The sequence below is a fragment of the Eubalaena glacialis genome, chromosome 2, assembly GCF_028564815.1.
Source record: "Eubalaena glacialis isolate mEubGla1 chromosome 2, mEubGla1.1.hap2.+ XY, whole genome shotgun sequence".
Taxonomy (NCBI): Eukaryota; Metazoa; Chordata; class Mammalia; order Artiodactyla; family Balaenidae; genus Eubalaena; species Eubalaena glacialis.
In genome coordinates, this window is record NC_083717.1 from 133972085 (window position 1) to 133995672 (window position 23588).

Consider the following 23588-nt stretch of genomic DNA (forward strand, 5'->3'; position numbering starts at 1 on the left):
TAGATAATCACATTTGCAAATAATGATGATATTCCAGAGGTATTTCTGCTTTATTATTTTATTTTATTTTCAAAGAACCTTGGCCTTGGGTTTTCTAAGAAATAAGTAAATTAGTTTTTCTAATTCATTACTTTCTGCTTTTATTTTCATTGTTTTACCCTTATTTCTTGACACTCTTCTCTCCTTGGGTTCTGTGGAACTCTCATTTTCCCAGCTCTGTGATTGCTCTAGCTCCTCCCACCTCCCACCTGTGACTGTCCGAAGACTCTGTCATTAGCCATTCTCTATTTGTATTTCTTGTTATCCTGGCTTTTGGTATTGATCCCAGAGCCTTCAAGATCTCAAAATTCACTTGTAATCATAGATAGCTGGCTCTGCTGAATAGCATAAGTTTTTCTTTTATATTGTGATAATACACATAAACATAAAATTTACCATCTTAACAGTTTTTAAGCGTAAAGTTCAGTGACTAGCAACAGCTTTCTTATGTACTTGGTTATGACCAAGACTCCATCAAAGCGATTCAAAGTTGCTATTTTATTTATTCCTAGTCATTGGCCAGATCCTATCAGTTTTACCTTATATAGTATTTTCACTCGGCTCTGTTACCAAACCCAGGCCTTAGGCCTTGCAGACTCATACTTGCCCTCTCTCTATTCTTTCTCCCACTTAAATTTAGTATCCCCCAAGCCCCAGAACCTATCAAGCCACTTTTCTGTTAAAAGTTTTTGAATGGTTTCCAGTAGCCCACAGAAAAAGTACAAACACTTGGCATTCAAGGCCTCCTGATCTCACTGCAGCCTACCTTGTGGCTGATCACCTCTCTCCCTTCATACACTCTGCTTTACATCTTGTCAAACATTGAGGCAAGTGGGCTGGGTAAGAAATGGAGACACCTGGGACCAGCTGGAGACGTAAAGGGAAATTGCTACCCTGCCACAAGAGTAGGGATTTGGCTCTTGAATTGCCAGAGCCTTCATTTTTTTTTTCCAGAGAAACTGCAAATCTGCATTTTTATACGAAAATCTCTCAATTTAAAATTGTTGGCTATGAATTAATATTTTTGAAAAACCCTGAGCAATTGAAAAACATGTTTGCAGGTAGGATCCAGGCCACATTTGACCTCTGTTCTCTCTTCTTGGCAGGGTTACTTTAGATTTTCTATGCCTATGTGGAGTGTGGTCTCTCTTGCCTGGAATTGGGGCACTACATTATAGTCTAAAGAAACATTAAAGTAAACCCAGTAGGGGTTTCGGAAACTCTCACTGTGAAAATGTTACTGATTTAAAGGTTTTTCATTGTTCCTGTGAAAAGGCCAATAGTTGGACTTAAAATGATATAAACGAATACTACCCATCGTGCTTCAGCAAGCACAGTGAGCGCTCTACCATGAGAAGCTTTTTTGAGCTGGAATTTTGTTTATCAGTAGTTTTCATGTATATATGTATATATTAATTTATTGTTATTTCACAGGACAAATTAGTCCAGATGTCCACGATTTCTAAGCACTTTGGACTGAAATACAAAGAAGAATCGTACATCTTTAAAGAGCTTGAGAAGGTTCGCAAGGAGACTAAAAAAGAATTTCTCCGATTCAAGGAGAAGTTGGCCTCCAAGCCGGCTGTGGGTGAAGTCCCTGTTTTCGGCCTCCGGGTCCCCGGCCCGGCCCGGCATGGGGGGAAGTGGAGCGTTTCCCGCGCCAGACCCCAAAAGCCATCAGGCTCCCCTCGGGCCAAAGGCCGTGCGCCCCTCGCTGCGGCCCTCCCGCAGCTGGCGCCCCGAGGCGCAGCGCGGCCCCCGGGCCCGAGCGAGGCGGCCGCTCCCGGGAAGACCCGGCCCTTCTGCCCCCAGGACTTCTACTTGCGGAGCTCCGCGTTCTTCCGGCACCGGCCCCAGAAGAAGCCGCCGGTCATCGCCTCCAGGGCGGGCACGTCCAGACCCGTGGTCCTGATGCCGCCACCTGCGCCCAGGGGGAAGGCCCGGGCGCACCGGGGCCCCAGGAGCCCACGGCCCGCGGGCTCCAAGCCGGTCCTCGACCCGGCCGGGGGCCGCGACGCGAGCCAGGAGCCGGCTCGGCTCGCGGAGGCCCGCAAGGCCGGAGAGAGGAAGGGCGGCTCCCTGTCCGGCGACGAGGGAGACTCGGAGGCGGCCGGCCGGCGGAGGAGAGTGAGGATTCACACCCGCTTCCTGCGCGAGGGCTCGCGCGGCGAGTCGCGGGAAGCCCCCGTGTCGGTTTCCAAAACCGACCGCGAGAGCAACCCGCCGAGCGACGCGCTGGAGGCCGCCCCGCAGGCCCCGCAGCCCGTGCGAGCGATCCCGACCTCCATCGAGGAGATCGTCGCCTCGCTGCAGTCCGAGGCCCAGCTGGCCTCCGACCAGAGCATCAGAGAGCTCATCCAGAGCGTCCTTGGCCAGAACTACGACATTAAAATGGAAGTAGGTGACCCAAAAGGAGAGTAGTATTTCTCCTGGGTAAATGTAACTTAAGGATACAAACATAAAATAAGTGCATGTGGTGTGTTGTTAAGCTAGACAAGCTAGACAAAACGCTGGGGTGTTATTCAGGTTCTTTGAATTTTGAATTTTCCATCGAGGGAGTATATCCTCTTTAAAAAGTGAAAATAATTGAGAGTATATTTCAAAAACTGGTACAAATAACATTAGTTTTTTGACCTGAGTAACGCATCACCGGAAACCTTTCCTTTCAAAGTCTTTGTGATTAGTTAGTATTGATTTAGCAGATGTTTTATATGAAAGACTCAGTCTTTTTCTGTACAGGTTATTATTATTAACAGTGGATCTATATCTTAAGATCAATATATTACTAATAAGTTGAATTTATAAGAGTTTTGTACTATTTTCAGTGAAAACCGTTCTCTTAAAATATCTTTTAAAAATTTACTTTGTAGGTCTTCCCAATTATAGAGACTATAAGTGATTATTTGTCCCAATGACAGCCCCATCAGGTGGGTACCCATAAGAGCCCCATTTTACATAAGAGGCTTCCTGGCTTTAGTGAGGTGAAGAGGATTGGCTCACAGTCCTGCAACTAAGGCAGAGCAGAGCTGGGATTCCACCCCAGCGGGTCACACCCCAGAGAGTAAACTGGAACCACGCCAGGGCTGGCTATTTGTTGATTGTGATGTGTCCCCAGCAGGGAGCAAAGCTAGATAGGGTCATAGTTTAAGGTATTTTGTTCATTATATAGACTTCGCCTTGACAGGGACCTTCAAAGTAAAAATAATAACAGGGGAATCTGAGTCCCACACAGAAAGAGAGAGAGGGAGAGAGGGAGGGAAGAAGGGAAGGAGGAAAGGACAGAGAGAGAGAGAGAGAGAGAGAGAGAGAGATTTTTTTTTTTTTTTTGAGAATGGTAATGAGAATGGCACTTAGGGGGGGAGAAGATTCTATTACTGTTCTTGGCTGCAGCTCCAAACCTCTTGTTAGTACACAGAATACTGCTGCCACATTATGTCTTTAAAATAGTTTCAGCCCCGAATATACTCTTGGCTGTGATTTAAGGAATGTGATCCTAAAGCCCATTAGGGAAACAAAAACGTGTAACAACAAGAGTCCCCAGTGTCGTCTTTGACCTAATGTTTGTCGGCAGAATGGGACAAATGTTTTCAGTTAAGACCCATACCTCGATACGGTTACTGAACAAGATCAGTGTGACTGCTCAGGCCGTTTCAAAATGGGTATTTCTAATTAGGTTTTCTGTGGGCCTAACAGAAAATGAATCAGGGATGCACACTGGAGAGCCTCAATGGAGAGAACAAAGCCTCATTGCCTGCCCCTGTGAGAAGAACTCTGTGACATAGTCAAGGCATGTGACATGAAGAGGGGCCTATATTAGAAGCTGGCTCGAGGTCCTGTACAGTTGGGGAAAGTTACACTTTTAGAGCAAGACCCCATAGAGAAAGTATATTTTGAAGGGTTCAAATAGAATAGAATATAAGAAGGGAGTGTATCAGTGATGAATGGGCCCTGGGACAGTGAATTCTGTTCTTTCTGGTATTCCATTTCTCTCATGTATCCTTTTCTGGTGCTTCAGTTACCTGAATTGTTTTATGTAGGAGAGTGGCCTGAAGGATTAGGGTCAGAAGCCAGGGTCACTAACTAGCCCCGCATTGTAAGACTTGGCCAGTTTCAAATGCCTCAGTCCCATCCTGCCTTCCATTGTATTGATTTTTTTGTGTAGCTAGATTTTGTTCTTGCTTTTAAAACTTTGCCTCTGCCTGCCCCCCACCCAACAAATCCAGAAGATGGAGCTTTGCATTATTTTGGTTTCAGAAGTTTTATTAGGGTGAGAAGAGAACAATGGGGAATTTGTCGAAATGGCTGTGGCTGGGTAGGTTAAGAGAAAGCAATGAGAATGCAAGTGTAAAAGTGGTATCTAAATTATGATTTTAAAAATTCTTAAGATTACAATAAGGACACTTGTTTTAAACATTTGGAGTTTATATAAACAATGTTCTCTCCATGATAAGCAAGGAATATGGTTCTTTACTTTAGACATCTTAATTTGGAGCCAGTCCCTGGAGGGAAAGCCAAAGGATAAGACAGTCCTGGCAGGGTGTGCTGTCTCTGTTTAGAGTTTGGGCAGGGCCCTTTCAGACCTAGCATTCAGAGTTCCACAAACAATTACAGAGGCCACAAGGTGCACAGAATATCTAAAGATTAAACTCAGCTGTCAAATGTAGGTCAAACATCTAAACCAGCGTTTCTCAACCTTGGCACTTAACTTTTTGTTTGAATAATCCTTCGTTGTGGGTGGCTGTCCTGTAACTGTAGGATGTTTAGAATTATCCCTGGCCTCTACCCAGTAGATGCCAGTAGTATGATCCTCTCGTCACCCTCCCCACCACCAAGTCATAACAATTGGAATATCTCTAGATGTTGCCGAATGAGACCCTGGGGAGAAGGGCAAAATCGCTCCCCTTTCAACCTCCCATCTAGTTAGGAACTACTGTCTTAAACAGTATGCATACACTATGGCAGGAGGGATAGAAATGTTATAAGGTCCTATGTTTGTTCTACTGAGGAGTTCAATACTATCACTCACAAAATACATTCTAATTATATGAGACTGAAGTTCAGAGACTACCTTCCAGATATTAATTGAGGATGAAGGAATCAGCCCATCCTGGCTTCTGTCATGTGTAGTTGTTTTTGGCCATATAGCTCAAAAGAAAAATGACTTAACATGACCCAGGTAAGAGGGAATTCATGTCCCAAGGTCTTTTATAAACAAATAATGTATAGCTCACAAGCAAATGTTTTATCATAAAACTTATGCCTGCTTTAACTTTAGGGAAGATGAAATAGATGTACTTTTACCTCTTCTTCCTGCTAAGTACAACTAAGTACAAACCTTAGATGTTATTTATAAAACAAACATGAGAAGACTCCAAAAGGTGGAGAGAAGCAGACTGGTTAGGGACTTTGGGATCCAAGGAATCACACAACCTGATGAGTTCTCAGGTTTTCTTTTGGTCTCATGTCTGCCAGATTTTGAGCTAAAGAAGCTGGCAACCTAAGAATGCCAATGGGTGCAGACAGAAAAAGCCCCAGCAAAAGCCTGCTCTCTTTAGCTAAGGATCAAGAAAGGGGCAGCCTAGCAAGGTGAAACTTTTAGACAATAACTGTGCTACTTTAGTCAAACACCGAAGAAAAACCTATGGCCCTATCCCCACCCCTGCCAGCCAGGGCTGAGGGGGGAGCCTAAACTTCCACTCTTACCAGGCTGAAACAAGGAACCCCAACTCCTTCCCTAATGATGGGTGTTAGTGGAGAGTCAAGACTTTCAACACTGCCCGGCAGTAAAGAGGCTACCCTACCCACCCCCCCCCGCCCCCGTAGTGTCACTGGACACCTTGTAGGGAACGGTAATGAGAGACTTCTATCCCTCCCCACCAGGATGGTATCAGTAGAGGCCTAGTGGGGGCCAGAACTCCTACTCCCGCCCAGCAATAGCAGGGAGCCCCTTACCTCTGGTGCCAGTGGAGACCAAGCTGGGAATTTGGACCACTACCCCTACCTGGCAGTAATGAGGCAGCCTTGGCCCTCCTCCTACTGCCCCTACTAGAGCAGTTTCAGAGGAATGTTTAAATAAGATCCAGACTCTCATAATACCCCAAATGTCCAGGTTTCAATAGAAAATCACTTGTCATACCAAGAACTGGTAACATTTAGACTTGGAAGAAAAAAAGACAGTTAATACCAACATTGAGATGACTGAGATGTTAGAATTATCTGACAAAGATTTTAAAGAGGCCCTCAAAAAAAAAAAAAAAAAAAGCCCCAATGAGCAATAATAATGAGCACACTTGGAACAATGAGAAAAAGAGAAAGTGTTAGCAGAGAAATAGAAAGTCTCAGTAAAGAAACAGAACATATAAAGAGAACCAAAGAAAAATTTTAGAACTAAAAAATACAGTAATTGAAATAAAACTCAATGGATGGCTCAAAAACTGGATGGAGGGGAGACAGTGGAAAGAATCAGTGAACACAAGGATGGAACAATACAACTTTCTCAGTCTGAACAACAGAGAGACAATAGACTGGGGAAAAAAAATAGAGCCTCTGGGACTTGTGGGACTATAACAGAAGATCTAACCTTCATGCCATCAAAGTCCTGGAAAATGAGAAAAGCCCAAACCAAAGAAACCCAAAGGAATCCACACCAAAACATGTAATAGTCAAGCTTTTGAAAACTAAAGAAAAAGAAAAAGTCTTTGAAAGCAATGAGAGAGAAACAATGTGTTACGTATAGGGAAAAGCAACTTGAATGACGGGATTTCTCATTGGAAACCATGGAGGCCAGAAGGATTGGCACAGCATTTTCAAATGCTGAAAGAAAAGAACTGTCCACCCAAAGTTCTGTATCTAGGGAAATTATCCTTCAAGAGTGTGGGGAAAATCAAGACATTCTCAGATGAAGGAAAGCTAAGAGAATTTGTCACTCGCAGTCTTACCCTAAAAGGATGGCTAAAGGAAGTTCTCTAAACAGAAAGGAATGATTGGAAGAAAGGACTTGGAAAAAACACCAGGAAGGAAGAAAGAATATAATAAGCAAAAACTATGGCTAAATACAATAGACATTCCTTCTCCTCCTGAGCTTTTCAAATGTATTTGATGGTTGATGCTAAAATTATAGTGCTGTTTGATGTGATTTTAAATGTATGTAGAGGAAATATTTAAGACAGTTATAAATAGGGGAAGGTAAATAGATATAAAGGGAGTATGGTTTCTATAGTTCACTCTAATTGGAAAATAACAATTCTAGTAGACTGTAATAAGTTATGTATATATAATGTACTATCTGGAGCGATGACCAAAAAAGCTATACAGAGAGATTCACTCAAAAAACATTATAGATAAATCAAAATAGAATTAAAAAATTTTAAGTAACCCACAGGAAGGCAGGTAAAAAGTAAACATAAGCAAAAAGCAGAGAATAAAAAGAAAACAAGAAATAAAGTAGCAGTTTCAAACTCAAATATATCGATAGCTACATTAAAGGTAAATGGTCTACATATACTGATTGAAAGCAGAGATTGGCAAGTGGATTCCATATATAACCCAACTATATATTGTTTACAAGAAACATACTTCCAGTATAATGATATAGGCAGGTTTAAAATAAAGCATGAAAAAAACATCAAGCACACCTTATTCAAAAGAAAATAGGAGGGGCTATATTAATTTCAGTTAAAGTAGGCTTCAGAACAAAGAAAATTACTAGAGACACAGTGGGCATTATAATATGATAAAAGGTTCAATCCATTAAGAAGACAAAGCAACCCTAAATTTGTATGAAACAAACAACAGAGGTGAAAAAATATGTGAAGTAAAAACTGAAAGGAGAAATAGATGAATCTACAGTCATAGTTGAAGATGTCAACACCCTTCTTTCAACAATTGATAGAAAACTAGACAGAAATTTCCCAAGAATATAGAACTCAACAACACCATCAGACATCAGGATCTAATCTACATTTTTAGAACACTGCACCTAACAGCAGCAGAAGGCACATTTTTGTCACTGTCCATGTGACATATACTAAGACCATATCTGGTCCATAAAAATGAACTTCAGTAAGTTTAGAAGAATTGACATCGGGGGAGACCTTCAAGATGGCAGAGGAGTAAGACGTGGAGATCACCATCCTCCCCACAAACACATCAGAAATACATCTACATGTGGAACAACTCCTACAGAATACCTACTGAACGCCGGCAGAAGACCTCAGACTTCCCAAAAGGCAAGAAATTCCCCATGTACCTGGGTAGGGCAAAAGAAAAAAGAAAAAACAGAGACAAAAGAATAGGGACGGGACCTGCACCTCTGGGAGGGAGCTGTGAAGGAGGATAAGTTTCCACACACTAGGAAGCCCCTTCAAGGACGGAGACGGGGGGTGGTGGGGGGGAAGCTTTGGAGCCACGGAGGAGAGTGCAGCAACAGGGGTGCAGAGGGCAAAGCGGAGAGATTCCCACACAGAGGATCGGTGCCGACCAGCACTCACCAGCCCGAGAGGCTTGTCTGCTCACCCGCTGGGATGGGTGGGGGCTGGAAGCTGAGGCTCTGGCTTTGGAGGTCAGATCCCAGGGAGAGGACTGGGGTTGGCTGCGTGAACACAGCCTAAAGGGGGCTAGTGTGCCACAGCTAGCCGAGAGGGAGTTCGGGAAAAAGTCTGGAACTGCCTAAGAGGCAAGAGACCATTGTTTTGGGGTGCGCGAGGAGAGAGGTTTCAGAGCACCACCTAAGCGAGCTCCAGAGACAGACATGAGCTGTGGCTGTCAGCACGGACACCAGAGACAGGCACGAAACGCTAACACTGCTGCTGCAGCCACCAACAAGCCTGTGTGCAAGCACAGGTCACTGTCCACACCTCCCCTCCTGGGAGCCTGTGCAGCCCGCCACTGCCAGGGTCCCGTGATCCAGGGACAACTTTCCCGGGAGAACACACAGCATGCTTCAGGCTGTTGCAATGTTATGCTGGCCTCTGCTGCCGAACGCTCACCCCACATTCCGTACCCCTCCCTCCCCCTGGCCTGAGTGAGCCAGAGCCCCCTAATCAGCTGCTACTTTAACCCCATCCTGTCTGGGTGGGGAACAGATGCCCTCAGGCGACCTACAAACAGAGGGGGCCCAAATCCAAAGCTGAACCCCAGGAGCTGTGCGAACAAAGAAGAGAAAGGGAAATTTCTCCATGCAGCCTCAGGAGCAGCGGATTAAACTTCCACAATAAACTTGATGTACCCTGCATCTGTGGAATACCTGAATAGACAACGAATCATCCCAAAATTGAGGCAGTGGACTTTGGGAGCAACTGTAGACTTGGGGTTTGCTTTCTGTGTCTAATTTGTTTCTGGTTTTATGTTTATCTTAGTTTAGTACTTAGAGCTAATTATCATTGGTGGATTTGTTTATTGATTTGGTTGCACTCTTTCTTTTTTTTTAATATATAGATATATATATATATTTTTCCTTTTTCTCTTTTTTGTGAGTATATATGTCTATGCTTCTTTGTGTGATTTTGTCTGTATACCTTTGCTTTTACCATTTGTCCTAGGGTCTGTCTGTCTGTTTTTTGTTGTTTGTTTTTTTGTAGTATGGTTTTTAGCACTTGTTATCATTGGTGGATTTGTTTTTTGGTTTGGTTGCTCAGACTTCCCAAAACCTGTGTGGCTGACAGGGTCTTGGTGCTCTGGTGCCTCTGAGGTGGGAGAGCCGAGTTCAGGACATTGGTCCACTAGAGACCTCCCGGCTCCACGTAATATCAAACAGCGAAAGCTCTCCCAGAGATCTCCATCTCAGCAATAAGACCCAGCTCCACTCAACGACCAGCAAGCTACAGTGCTGGAAACCCTAGGCCAAACAACTAGCAAGACAGGAACACAACCACACCAATTAGCAGAGAGGCTGCCTAAAATCATAATAAGATCACAGACACCCCAAAACACACCACCGGATGCGGTCCTGCCCACCAGAAAGACAAGATCCAGCCTCATCCACCAGAACACAGGCACCAGTCCCCTCCACCAGGAAGCCTACACAACCCACTGAACCAACCTTAGCCACCGGGGGCAGACACCAAAAACAACGGGAACTACGAACCTGCAGCCTGTGAAAAGGAGACCCCAAACACAGTAAGTTAAGCAAAATGAGAAGACAGAGAAACACACAGCAGGTGAAGGAGCAAGATAAAAACCCACCAGACCAAACAAATGAAGAGGATATAGGCAGTCTACCTGAAAAAGAATTCAGAATAATGATAGTAAAGATGATCCAAAATCTTGGAAATAGAATGGAGAAAATACAAGAAACGTTTAACAAGGACCTAGAAGAACTAAAGAGCAAACAAACAATGATGAACAACACAATAAATGAAATAAAAGATTCTCTAGAAGGAATCAATAGCAGAATAACTGAGGCAGAAGAATGGATAAGTGACCTAGAAGATAAAATAGTGGAAATAATTACCACAGAGCAGAATAAAGAAAAAAGAATGAAAAGAATTGAGGACGGTCTCAGAGACCTCTGGGACAACATTAAATGCACCAACATTCAAATCATAGGGGTCTCAGAAGAAGAATAGAAAAAGAAAGGGACTGAGAAAATATTTGAAGAAATTATAGTTGAAAACTTCCCTAATATGGGAAAAGAAATAGTCAATCAAGTTCAGGAAGCGCAGAGAGTCCCATACAGGATAAATCCAAGGAGAAACATGCCAAGACACATATTAATCAAACTATCAAAAGTTAAATACAATGAAAAATATTAAAAGCAGCAAGGGAAAAACAACAAATACCATACAAGGGAATCCCCATAAGGTTAACAGCTGATCTTTCAGCAGAAACTCTCCAAGCCAGAAGGGAGTGGCAGGACATATTTAAAATGATGAAAGGGAAAAACCTACAACCAAGATTACTCTACCCAGCAAGGATCTCATTCAGATTCGACAGAGAAATGAAAACCTTTACAGACAAGCAAAAGCTAAGAGAATTCAGCACCACCAAACCAGTTTTACAACAAATGCTAAAGGAACTTCTCTAGGCAGGAAACACAAGAGAAGGAAAAGACCTACAATAACAAACCCAAAACAATTAAGAAAATGGGAATAGGCACATACATATTGGTAACTACCTTAAATGTAAATGGATTAAATGCTCCAACCAAAAGACACAGACTGGCTGAATGGATACAAAACCAAGACCTGTATATATGCTGTGTACAAGAAACCCACTTCAGACCTAGGGACACATACAGACTGAAAGTGAGGGGATGGAAAAAGATATTCCATGCAAACAGAAATCAAAAGAAAGCTGGAGTAGCAATTCCCATATCAGACAAAATACACTTTAAAATAAAGACTATTACAAGAGACAAAGAAGGACACTACATAATGCTGAAGGGGTCAATCCAAGAAGAAGATATAACAGTTGTAAATATTTATGCACCCAACATAGGAACATCTCAATACATAAGGCAAATGCTAACAGCGGTAAAAGGGGAAATAGACAGTAACACAATAATAGTAGGGGACTTTAACACCCCACATTCACCAATGGACAGATCAACCAAAATGAAAATAAATAAGGAAACACAAGCTTTAAATGATACATTAAACAAGATGGACTTAATTGATATTCATAGGACATTCCATCCAAAAACAGCAGAATACACTTCCTTCTCAAGTGCTCATGGAACATTCTCCAGGATAGATCATATCTTGGGTCACAAATCAAACCTTGGTAGATATAAGAAAATTGAAATCGTATCAGGTCTCTTTTCTGACAACAACGCTATGAGACTAGATATCGATTACAGGAAAAAATCTGTAAAAAATACAAACACATGGGGGCTAAACAATGCACTACTAAATAACCAAGAGATCACTGAAGAAATCAAAGAGGAAGTAAAAAAATAGCTAGAAACAAATGAAAATGAAAACACGATGACCCAAAACCTATGGGATGCCACAAAAGCAGTTCTAAGAGGGAAGCTTATAGCAATACAATCCTACCTCAAGAAACAGGAAACATCTCAAATAAACAACCTAACCTTACACCTAAAGCAGCTAGAGAAAGAAGAACCAAAAACCCCCAAAGTTAGCAGAAGGAAAGAAATCATAAAGATCAGATCCAAAATAAAGGAAAAAGAAATGAAGGAAACAATAGCAAAGATCAGTAAAACTAAAAGCTGGTTCTTTGAGAAGATAAACAAAATTGATAAACCATTAGCCAGACTCATCAAGAGAAAAAGGGAGAAGACTCAAATCAATAGAATTAGAAATGAACAAGGAGAAGTAACAACCGACACTGCAGAAATACAAAGGATCATGAGAGATTAGTACAAGGAACTATATGCCAATAAAATGGACAACGTGGAAGAAATGGACAAATTCTTAGAAAAACACAATGTTCCAAGACTGAACCAGCAAGAAATAGAAAATATAAACAGACCAATCACAAGCACTGAAATTGAAGCTGTGATTAAAAATCTTCCAACAAACAAAAGCCCAGGACCAGATGGCTTCACAGGTGAATTCTATCAAACATTTAGAGAAGAGCTAACACCTATCCTTCTCAAACTCTTCCAAAGTATAGCAGAGGGAGGAACACTCCCAAACTCATTCTACGAGGCCACCATCACTCTGACACCAAAACCAGACAAAGATGTCACAAAGAAAGAAAACTACAGGTCAATATCACTGATGAACATAGATGCAGAAATCCTCAGCAAAATACTAGCAAACAGAATCCAACAGCACATTAAAAGGATCATGCAGCATGATCAAGTGGGGTTTATCCCAGGAATGCAAGGATTCTACAATATATGCAAATCAATCAATGTGATAAACCATATTAACAAATTGAAGGAGAAAAACCATATGATCATCTCAATAGATGCAGAAAAAGCTTTTGACAAAATTCAACACCCATTTATGATAAAAACCTTCCAGAAAGTAGGCACAGAGGGAACTTACCTCAACATAATAAAGGCGATATATGACAAACCCAAAGCCAGCATTGTTCTCGATGGTGAAAAACTGAAACCATTTCCTCTAAGATCAAGAACAAGACAAGGTTGTCCACTCTCACCACTACTATTCAACGTAGTTTTGGAAGTTTTAGCCACAGCAATCAGAGAAAAAGTAATAAAAGGAATCCAAATCGGAAAAGAAGTAAAGATGTCACTGTTTGCAGAAGACATGATACTCTTCATGGAGAATCCTAAAGATCCTACCAGAAAACTACTAGAGCTAATCAATGAATTTGGTAAAGTAGGATACAAAATTAATGCACAGAAATCTCTTGCATTCCTATACACTAATGATGAAAAATCTGAAAGAGAAATGAAGGAAACACTCCCATTTACCATTGCAACAGTAAGAATAAAATACCTAGATATAAACCTACCTAAGGAGTCAAAAGACCTGTGTGCAGAAAACTATGACACTGATGAAAGAAATTAAAGATGATACAAACAGATGGAGAGATATACCATGTTCTTGGATTGGAAGAATCAACATTGTGAAAATGATTATACTACCCAAAGCAATCTACAGATTCAATGCAATACCTATCAAACTGCCAATGGCATTTTTCACAGAACTAGAACAAGAAATTTCACAATTTGTATGGAAACACAGAAGACCCCGAATAGCCAAAGCAATCTTGAGAAAGAAAAACAGAGCTGGAGGAATCAGGCTCCCAGACTTTAGACTATACTACAAAGTTACAGTAGTCAAGACAGTATGGTAGTGGCACAAAAACAGAAATATAGATCAATGGAACAGGATAGAAAGCCCAGAGATAAACCCATGCACATATGGTCACCTTATCTTTGATAAAAGAGGCCAGAATATACAATGGAGAAAAGACAGCCTCTTCAATATGTGGTGCTGGGAAAACTGGACAGCTACATGTAAAAGAATGAAATTAGAACACTCCCTAACATCATACACAAAAATAACCTCAAAATGGATTAAAGACCTAAATGTAAGGCTAGACACTATAAAACTCCTAGAGGAAAACATAGGCAGAACACTCTATGACATAAATCACAGTAAGATCCTTTTCGACCCACCTCTTAGAGAAATGGAAATAAAAACAAAAATAAACAAATGAGACCTAATGAAACTTAAAAGCTTTTGAACAGCAGAGGAAAACATAAACAAGACGAAAAGACAACCCTCAGAATGGGAGAAAATATTTGCAAATGAAGCAACTGACAAAGGATTAATCTCCCAAATTTACAAGCAGCTCAATATCAAAAAAACAAACAACCCAATCCAAAAATGGGCAAAAGACCTAAATAGGCAATTCTCCAAAGAAGATATACAGATTGCCAACAAACACATGAAAGGATGCTCAACATCATTAATCATTAGAGAAATGCAAATCAAAACTACAATGAGGTGTCACCTCACACCAGTCAGAATGGCCATCATCAAAAAATCTACAAACAATAAATGCTGGAGAGGGTGTGGAGAAAAGGGAACCCTCTTGCACTGTTGGTGGGAATGTAAATTGATTCAGCCACTATGGAGAACAGTATGGAAGTCCCTTAAAATACTAAAAATAGAACTGCCATACGACCCAGCAATCCCACTACTGGGCATATACCCTGAGAAAACCATAATTCAAAAAGAGTCATGTACCACAATGTTCATTGCAGCTCTATTTACAATAGCCAGGACATGGAAGCAACCTAAGTGTCCATTGACAGATGAATGGATCAATAAGATGTGGCACATATATAGAATGGAATATTACTCAGCCATAAAAGGAAACGAAATTGAGTTAATTTTAGTGAGTTGGATGGACCTAGAGTCTGTCATACAGAGTGACGTAAGTCAGAAGGAGAAAAACAAATACAGTATGCTAACACATATATATGGAATTAAAAAAAAATGGTTCTGAAGAACCTAGGGGCAGGACAGGAATAAAGATGCAGACGTAGAGAATGGACATGAGGACACGGGGAGGGGGAAGGGGAAGCTGTGACGAAGTGAGAGAGTGGCATGGACATATATACACTACCAAATGTAAAATAGATAGCTAGCAGGAAGCAGCCACACAGCACAGGGAGATCAGCTCAGTGCTTTGTGACCACCTAGAGGGGTGGGATAGGGAGGGTGGGAGGGAGACGCAAGAGGGAGGAGATATGGAGATATACAGCAGAAACTAACACACCATTGCAAAGCAATTGTACCCCAATAAAGGTGTTAAGAAAAAAAGAATTGACATCATATAGAGTGTGTTCTCTGCTCATAATGGAATCAAACTAGAAATTAATAACAGACTGCTAATAAGAAAATCTCCAAACACTTGGGAACTAAACATTAGAGTTCTAAATAATCCATGGGTCAATGGGGAAGCCTCAGAGAAATTTTAAAAATTGAACTAAATTAAAATAAAAGTACAAAATATCAAAATTCATGGGACGGAGGTAAAGCAGTGCATTTATCCTAGAGAAATGAAAACTTATATTCAAACAAAAACCTGAGATGAATGTTCATAGACGCTTGTAGTACTTAATAACCAAAAACTAGAAATAACCCAGATGTCCTTCAAGGGGTTAATGGTCATATATTACTCAGTAATAAAAAGAAATAAAGTATTGATAGCAGCAACAATTTGGATGAATCCCCAGAAAATTATGCTGAAGCAAAAAATCCAATCTCAAAATGTTACATACTGTATAATTCCATTTATACTACATTCTTAAAATGACTAAATTATAGGAATGGAGAACAGATTTGTGGCTGCCACGGGTTGAGGACAGGCTTGGAGTAGGGGAGGGTGAGAGGGAAGTATGTGTAGCTTTAGAAAGGCAACATGGGAAAGCCTCGTGATGATGGAGATGTTTTGTATCTTGATTGTGTCAGTGTCAGTATCCTGCCTGTGATTTTGTATTATAGTTTTGCATGATATTCCCATTGGGAAAGCTGATAAAGGGTACATGAGATATCTCTGTATTATTTGTTACAAGTGAATATGACTCTACAATTACTAAAAAAACAGAAACTTTAATTAAAATGTTACCAGATTCTTTATAAAATTTATTTTTACAAGTTGTAAGAAGAAACATAAGGAAACAGTAATAAATTCTCTTCTAGATCCCCTTTAACTCACCAACAGTAACCAATACTTGTTGTTTATCCTTCTATTTATCTTAAGTGTTTAGTACAAATGTGTACACATACGTACATATATAGGGGTTTTTCTTATAAAAATAAGAACATATGGTACACATTATTCTGCAGCTTATTTTTTGACACATATCAATGGAGATTGATTTTTAATTTATTCTTTTAAATAGCTGCATAGTATTTAAACATTTAAAATAGTATTTAAACATTTCCTTGGCTCTTTGCTTTTCAAATTTTATGTTTCCCTATCCTAGGAAAAAAGTTTTGCTCATTGGAGGTATAAATCAGGGAACCTACCAGGATCTGGGCAAAGAAAAGCAATCTACTGTTTGAATGTCACCAGTACAATTGGGAGGATATAGTTTGGACAAATCTTTTCTCTTCAGAGTGACAGACACATTTATTACACTTTTCTTTTACACATTCCCTTTGTGCAGTACTTTATTGTTCTCATAGATATTAACAGCTTAAAGTAGTACAAATGATGTAATGATTAAGAAGTTTCTTGATTTACAGCTTTTTTTTCCTGTGAAGTTTTAAAGTTTTTCAGATAACATTTAGATGCCTTCAATAAATACAAAATGCTTATGTGTTTAATTTCATTCATTTTTAAAAGGTGGAAAATATTATTTTTATTAGTTCTTGAGAGAAAATTCCTATTCCTTTAGCTGGTTTGGTTGTAATAATAATTTTGAACCAAGCTAGGAGTTGCTCCTTTAAAATAAACTTATTCTTGGTTGGATACAAGCACATTTTATTTTCCATGAGGATTTTTTTTCAAGATTGAAATACAGAGTTACTTGAAAAATGAAATGCTAATTTATTATAGAATTCAGGTGTACTTTTTTCCTGATTGTTAGTACAGATACTGCCCAGCAATGATTTTTTTCTTTTGCCTGTTTGTATAATAAAGTCTCTTAATTTAGACTATAAAAGACAAATGAATTTGAATCTTGAAAGTAATCCATTTTCACATATGCCATGGTTTGAGTACACGTGAGGTTTTTTATTTTTATTTGTTTGGCCGTGCCGCATAAATTGCAGGATCTTAGTTCCTCGACCAGGGATTGAACCTCGGCCCCTGGCGGTGAGAGCACCAAGTCCTAACCACTGGGCCGTCAGGGAATTCCCAAGAATTTTTAAATGTTAGCGAAATAATTGCTTTTTTCTGGTTACTTCGGGTGCAGTTATTTGGATAGTTAGGATAAAGACGTTTCCCCTCTATGGATTGTTATTTCAATACATAACTCAGTTTTAACTTTGATTTCCTAATGTAGACTTTTTAAAAAATAGATCTTTATGGAGTATAATTGCTTCACAGTACTGTGTTAGTTTCTGTTGTACACCAAAGTGGATCAGCCATATGTATACATATGTCCCCATATCCCCTCCCTCTTGAGCCTCCCTCCCATCCTCCCAATCCCACCCCTCTAGGTCATCGCAAAGCACCGAGCTGATCTCCCTGTACTATGCTGCTGCTTCCCACTAGCTAACTATTTTACTTTCAGTAGTGTATACATGTCGATGCTACTCTCAGTTCGCCCCAGCGTCCCCCTCCCACCCCGTGTCCTCAAGTCCATTCTCTATGTGTACATCTTTATTCCTGCCCTGCAACTAGGTTCATCAGTACCTTTTTTTTTTTTTTTTTTATTCCATATATATGCGTTAGCATACGGTGTTTGTTTTCTCTTTCTGACTTACTTCACTCTGTATGACAGACTCTGGATCCATCCACCTCACTGCACATAACTCAATTTCGTTTTTTTTATGGCTGAGTAATATTCCATTGTATATATGTGCCACATCTTCTTTATCCATTCATCTGTCGGTGGACATTTAGGTTTGTTCCATGTCCTGGCTATTGTAAATAGTGCTGCAATGAACATTGTGGTACATGTCTTTTTTAAAAAAAATTAATTAATTAATTAATTTATTTTTGGCTGTGTTGGGTCTTCGTTTCTGTGCAAGGGCTTTCTCTAGTTGCAGCAAGTGGGGGCCATTCTTCATCGCGGTGCGCGGGCCTTTCACTGTTGTGGCCTCTCTTGTTGTGGGGCACAGGCTCCAGACGCGCAGGCTCAGTAGTTGTGGCTCACGGGCCTAGTTGCTCGGCGGCATGTGGGATCTTCCCAGACCAGGGCTCGAACCCGTGTCCCCTGCATTGGCAGGCAGATTCTCAACCACTGCACCACCAGGGAAGCCCCATGTCTCTTTTTGAATTATGGTTTTCTCAGGATATATGACCAGTAGTGGGATTGCTGGGTCATATGGTAGTTCCATTTTTAGTTTTTTAAGGATCCTCCATACTGTTTTCCATAGTGGTTGTTTCAATTTACATTCCCACCAACAGTGCAGGAGGGTTCCCTTTTCACCACACTCTTTCCAGCATTTATTGTTTGTAGATTTTTTGATGATGGCCATTCTGACTGGTGTGAGGTGATACCTCATTGCATTTTGATTTTCATTTCTCTAATAATTAGATGTTGAGTATCTTTTCATGTGCCTCTTGGCCATCTGTATGTCTTCCTTGGTGAAATGTCTATTTAGGTTTTCCGCCCATTTTTTATTTGGATTGTCTGTTTTTTTGATACTGAGCTCCATGAGCTGTTTGTATATTGTGGAGATTAATACTTTGTCTGTTGTTTCATTGCAAATATTTTCTCCCATTCTGATGGTTGTCTTTTCATCTTGTTTATGGTTTCCTTTGCTGTGCAAAAGCTTTTAAGTTTAATTAAGTCCCATTTGTTTATTTTTGTTTTTATTTCCATTACTCTAGGAGGTGGGTCAGAAAAGATCTTACTGTGGTTTATGTCAAAGAGTGTTTTTCCTATGTTTTCCTCTAAGAGTTTTGTAGTGTCCGGTCTTACATTTAGGTCTTTAATCCATTTGGAGTTTATTTTTGTGTATGGTGTTAGGTAGTGTTCTAATTTCATTCTTTTACATGTAGCTGTCCAGTTTTCCCAGCACCACTTATTGAAGAGGCTGTCTTTTCTCCATTGTACGTTCTTGCCTCCTTTGTCGTAAATTAGGTGACCATATGTGCATGGGTTTATCCCTGGGCATTCTATCCTGTACCATTGATCTATATTTCTGTTTTTGTGCCAGTACCATACTGTTCTGATAACTCTAGCTTTGTAGTATAGTCTGAGATCAGGGAGCGTGATTCCTCCAGCTCCATTCTTCTTTCTCAAGATTGTTTTGGCTATTCAGGATCTTTTGTGTTTCCATATAAATCTTAAAAAATTTTGTTACAGTTCTTATATGGTGATATTTAACTGAAAGAAAAATTGGTACCTGGAAGTGGGGTGCTGTTGTAAGAAAATCATGTGGCATTTGGTAAATAGTAAATATATGTACAGTTTCCTGGGGAGAGGATCAATAACTTTAATTAAATCCTTATAAGGATATAAGGCCTACAAAAAAGATTAAGAACCCCTGATTTTAATATATCTCAATAAAATTTTAGTGTAAAGATGTGGTAGATAAAATATGATCATACATTTTTTTGCTCTAATTTAAAAATTTCGTTAACAACCAGAAACTCATCCATGGAGAACGTCAAGTTAAGAATCCCTGGCTTGAGAATTGGTATATTTTCATTAACTTTCAGTTTACCCTCTCCATCTGCAGATACAGTTCTTTACTCACCTTATTAAAATTGTTTTTCACTGGATATTTGGGTAGTTAAGATTAAGACATTTCCCCTCTGTGGACTGTTATTTCAATACACAACTCAATTTTAACTTTGATTTCCTAATGTAGACCTTTTTAATGCTTTTAAATTTTAAGGACTAGTCCAAGGGCTTAGAATCTCCTTCAGTGGGTGGTGAGATGGGTACAGCTGATAAACTACAAGTTTAAAATATAGCACTAATTGCCACCTTAACATTGTAGAGTTTGGGTCCATTTGTGATACCTTCAAGTCATGATTTTTACCTATTCTGTGTAAAATGAGAGGAAAGAGTTTATGCAATTCAAAGCAGTTTTAAAAAACGTAAAGTTGATATTAGGGCTTAGAATAATATGGCTACCTCGACAGCAGATTGAACCAACTGAATGTCTCAGTTAGGTTACATGTTGACTTATTGTACACAGTAAGTCGTTTATTTTTTATTACTGAAAACTACAGTATTTGGTTGTGATTTAAGTCAGTCATTCTGTAGCTGTAAACAGCCTGAAGCTAGGCAGCTGTATTCTTTACAATGCTTGTTTTAAAGCATAATAGGTAAACATGTGGGTTTTAAGGATGGGTAGATAAATAGTTTTGACAGAAAAAATCAAAATTTTGAGAATTAACCAACTACAATCATGTTTAAGCATCTTTCATCCCAAATGGAAGTAATCTAATAGACTGTGCAGCACATTATCCAGTTGTGCTGAATATGTATGTCATTTTGGGGAGAATATTCTTTTACAAGTACCTGGTTTCCTTAGTCCACTGTAAAGTGCACTGCATCTTTTTTTTTTTGAAAAGAGAGAATCCCTCACTGTACTTAGCACCAGCTGTACACAGAAATAGCTCCTGGCACCACCTTCAAGAAAAAACCCAAAAATACAGTTTAAATATTCTAATTTCAAAATGTTGATGTTCTCCTTTCCTAAGGCACAGTTAAGAGGCCCCAGAGTAAAGCTGGTAACCCTGAGGGCTGTGCCTTGGAAACGATGTGTCTATGTCTCTGTGGGGCAGTGACGGTGGGGTGGCGTCGCTCCGAGGCAGCCAGCTGCTCAGTGGCACAGCGGACTTTCTTTGCAGTTTCTTCAAATTCTTTCTGCTTATTGTTGGCTCCCTTTGCAATTTTGTTCTTGGCTCTTTCTTTATCCTGTTTCACAAATTCGCTGAGGGTTAATTCTTCAAACTGCTTCTTGACAGAAAGGAAAGCACAACCAGATGAATGCTTTTTATGTTATTCTATAGGGTCGTCATCTGGCTCCCAGCCTTCTGACTCCTTGAAGCAGAAGAAACACTGAGCCAGGTCGGGCTCGTTCTCAGTGGGACAGTGGACGAAGCCGGCCGCGGCCATCTGCAAAGGAGAGCTCGGCTCAGGCCCCAGAGCGGAGGGGTTCCCCCGGGATCCGGGAGCCCACAGAGGGCTGCACTGCATCTTGGTCTCACTATAGAGAAGGATGGCTTGACAAATCAGCCATATTTATTATCTGTACGAGTTTTTTTGAGCATAGTAAGAAAAAGGTTAAATTCTTAGTCTATTGCATTGAAACTAAAAATAATACATTCTCATTTAGTAAATTTTCTTTTACACATTTTACTTTGTGTTCTTATATGGAAAAGGACTTTCAGAGTCCTGTGATAAATTTTTCCATAGTGTTTTCTTACCTTCATTTTTCATTAAAATAGTGTCTGGAGCTGGAAGATAACCTAATTAACTTTGTATTATACAATAGATAACAAAGCTGAGACCCAATGGGAGAAAGTGACTTTTGCAAGGCCATACAGCCAATTAGCATAGTTGGGATCAGAACCAATTTAGTTCCTTTGACAACGAGACCAGAATTGTTTTTATTCTTACTACATCATGTTGATGGCACTTCCTTTTCCTCTTTTGCTCCATCTTCCTTTCTTTTTTCCCTCCTCACTGTCTTAAGACTCAGACCCCAGGAATCCAGAATTACTTCTCATTATGAGTTTTCCCCTCTCAGATCTCTGTGATGACTCTGCATTTAGTGAGAGGCCCATCACACTCTCCTGTCTGAGATGGCCACCCATAGTCTCTTGCTGGTGACTTCTAAACCCAACACACTTAGGCCTGGGAAGGTCAGCAAGAAGCAAGGATTTGCTGCTCACAGAGCAGTGTGGTGGTGGTAGAGATGGTGTGTGTGGAATGGGACTTGGGCTAAGATTGTGTCATAAAGGGAAAGAATACAGGTGGGATGAATTATAGGTAGTGATGACATTAGCAGTTGATCATACGATCACTAACCAGTTATACGTAATCAAGTACCACTGATTCTGCCAACTTAGGTTGCTGTTAATATGAATAAAAGATGAAATTGCCATTATCTGCCATCTCTCATGGCAGAATAACAGTCTGACCCATGTCTACTTCATCTTAGTAGCTTTATTTTATTTTAAAATCTTTTAGCTATTCTCAAGGTGAAGAAATGCCGCATGTACTTTTTCTTTCTAGCCCAGTGGTATAGGTTATGAGTCCCCATCCTTTTGGGGAAGGAGAGCTTCTTTTGACATAGTTGAAATCTTATCTGTGTTGGATTGGGGTCTTGTTGAGACTCCTCGACTTGAGAGAATGGAGTGTGTCAGTGGCCTTACCAAGAATTCCCAACAGCTAGGAGGAAGAGTCAACGCTTTGGATATTATCTAAGTAAGACTGCAGGATTGCCATGATCACATGGTTAACTGTTAATTGGCATTCTGGTCATCAGATTTGGCCAGTCTTGATAATGAGTAAAATCCCCTGCATCCTCCACCCCTTTCCCACCTTTTAAATTGGTAGTCTATCTTCTTTTTAGATCTCATAGATAATACAGTAAATAAGATTCCTGTCCTTTGCTTGGCTTACTACAAATTTATTAGGCACACAGGAGAAGATTATAATAAAGCCAGACCTCATCATTTCAGCCAGATTTCCCCTCAAGAACATCTCTAGTATCAAGCTCTTCATCTCTTAATCATTGGAAATAGGGTTTTGAAGAAATGAAAGATTGAGACAGCTGGGACGCTTTTCATTGTTCTGATTTCATTATGCTGTTGAGACCTGCCTAGGTGTACAGTCTTTGACAATCAATTATTACTCTGGAAAGTGATTATTAAACCGTTCACTGAATTATGGCTTTTTATGCATGACTCTGTTCTATTGCTCTTTAGGGTTAAGTGAAAAAGCTTATTAAATATCCATTTACAATGGAATCTTTGAAAATGCTAAATGGAATGCATAATTCATATAGGTTGTCACTAGTACAATGCCAAATCAGTTTAGCCTGATATCAAGTATCAAGGAAATGGGAGTAAGTGGCAGTCGTAATAGAACTAGTTCAGGGCAGCTAATGGGTGCAAGATAATCAGGAAACCCCAAATAATAGTGACTTAGACAAGGTGGAAGTTTATTTCTCTCTTATAGAAAAGTCATATGAAAGGTAATGTTGGACTGATACAGTGTTTTGCAGAGTCAGGGATCCTGCCTTCTTATTGCTTCTCTGAGTATACCCCTCATTACCAAGGTCATCTCAAGGTCCAGTCTGGCTGCTCTGGCCATCACATCTGCATTCCAGCCAGCAGGAAGCCTTTAAGCAAGAAGAGCATGTGCCTGAAGTTGTCCACCACTTCTGCTTATATTTCATTAGCCAGAACTTATCTACATCACCATGTTTACCTACAAAAGATGATGAAAATGAAGTCACTATTCTGGGCAGCTGTGTGGCAGGGTTCACATTCTGTTAGTATGAGGGTAGAAG

General features: G+C 40.2%; 1 protein-coding gene across 1 annotated transcript in view; it reads left to right on the forward strand.

The window, feature by feature from the left end:
- Window positions 1–1488: 1488 nt before the first annotated feature.
- The window catches only part of TTC6 (tetratricopeptide repeat domain 6), a 214670-nt gene continuing 192570 nt past the window's right edge, over window positions 1489–23588 (forward strand). The window contains exon 1 of the mRNA XM_061182474.1: window positions 1489–2436. Within this exon, the coding sequence (XP_061038457.1) occupies window positions 1489–2436 (948 nt within the window). The remainder of the gene's footprint in view (window positions 2437–23588) is intronic.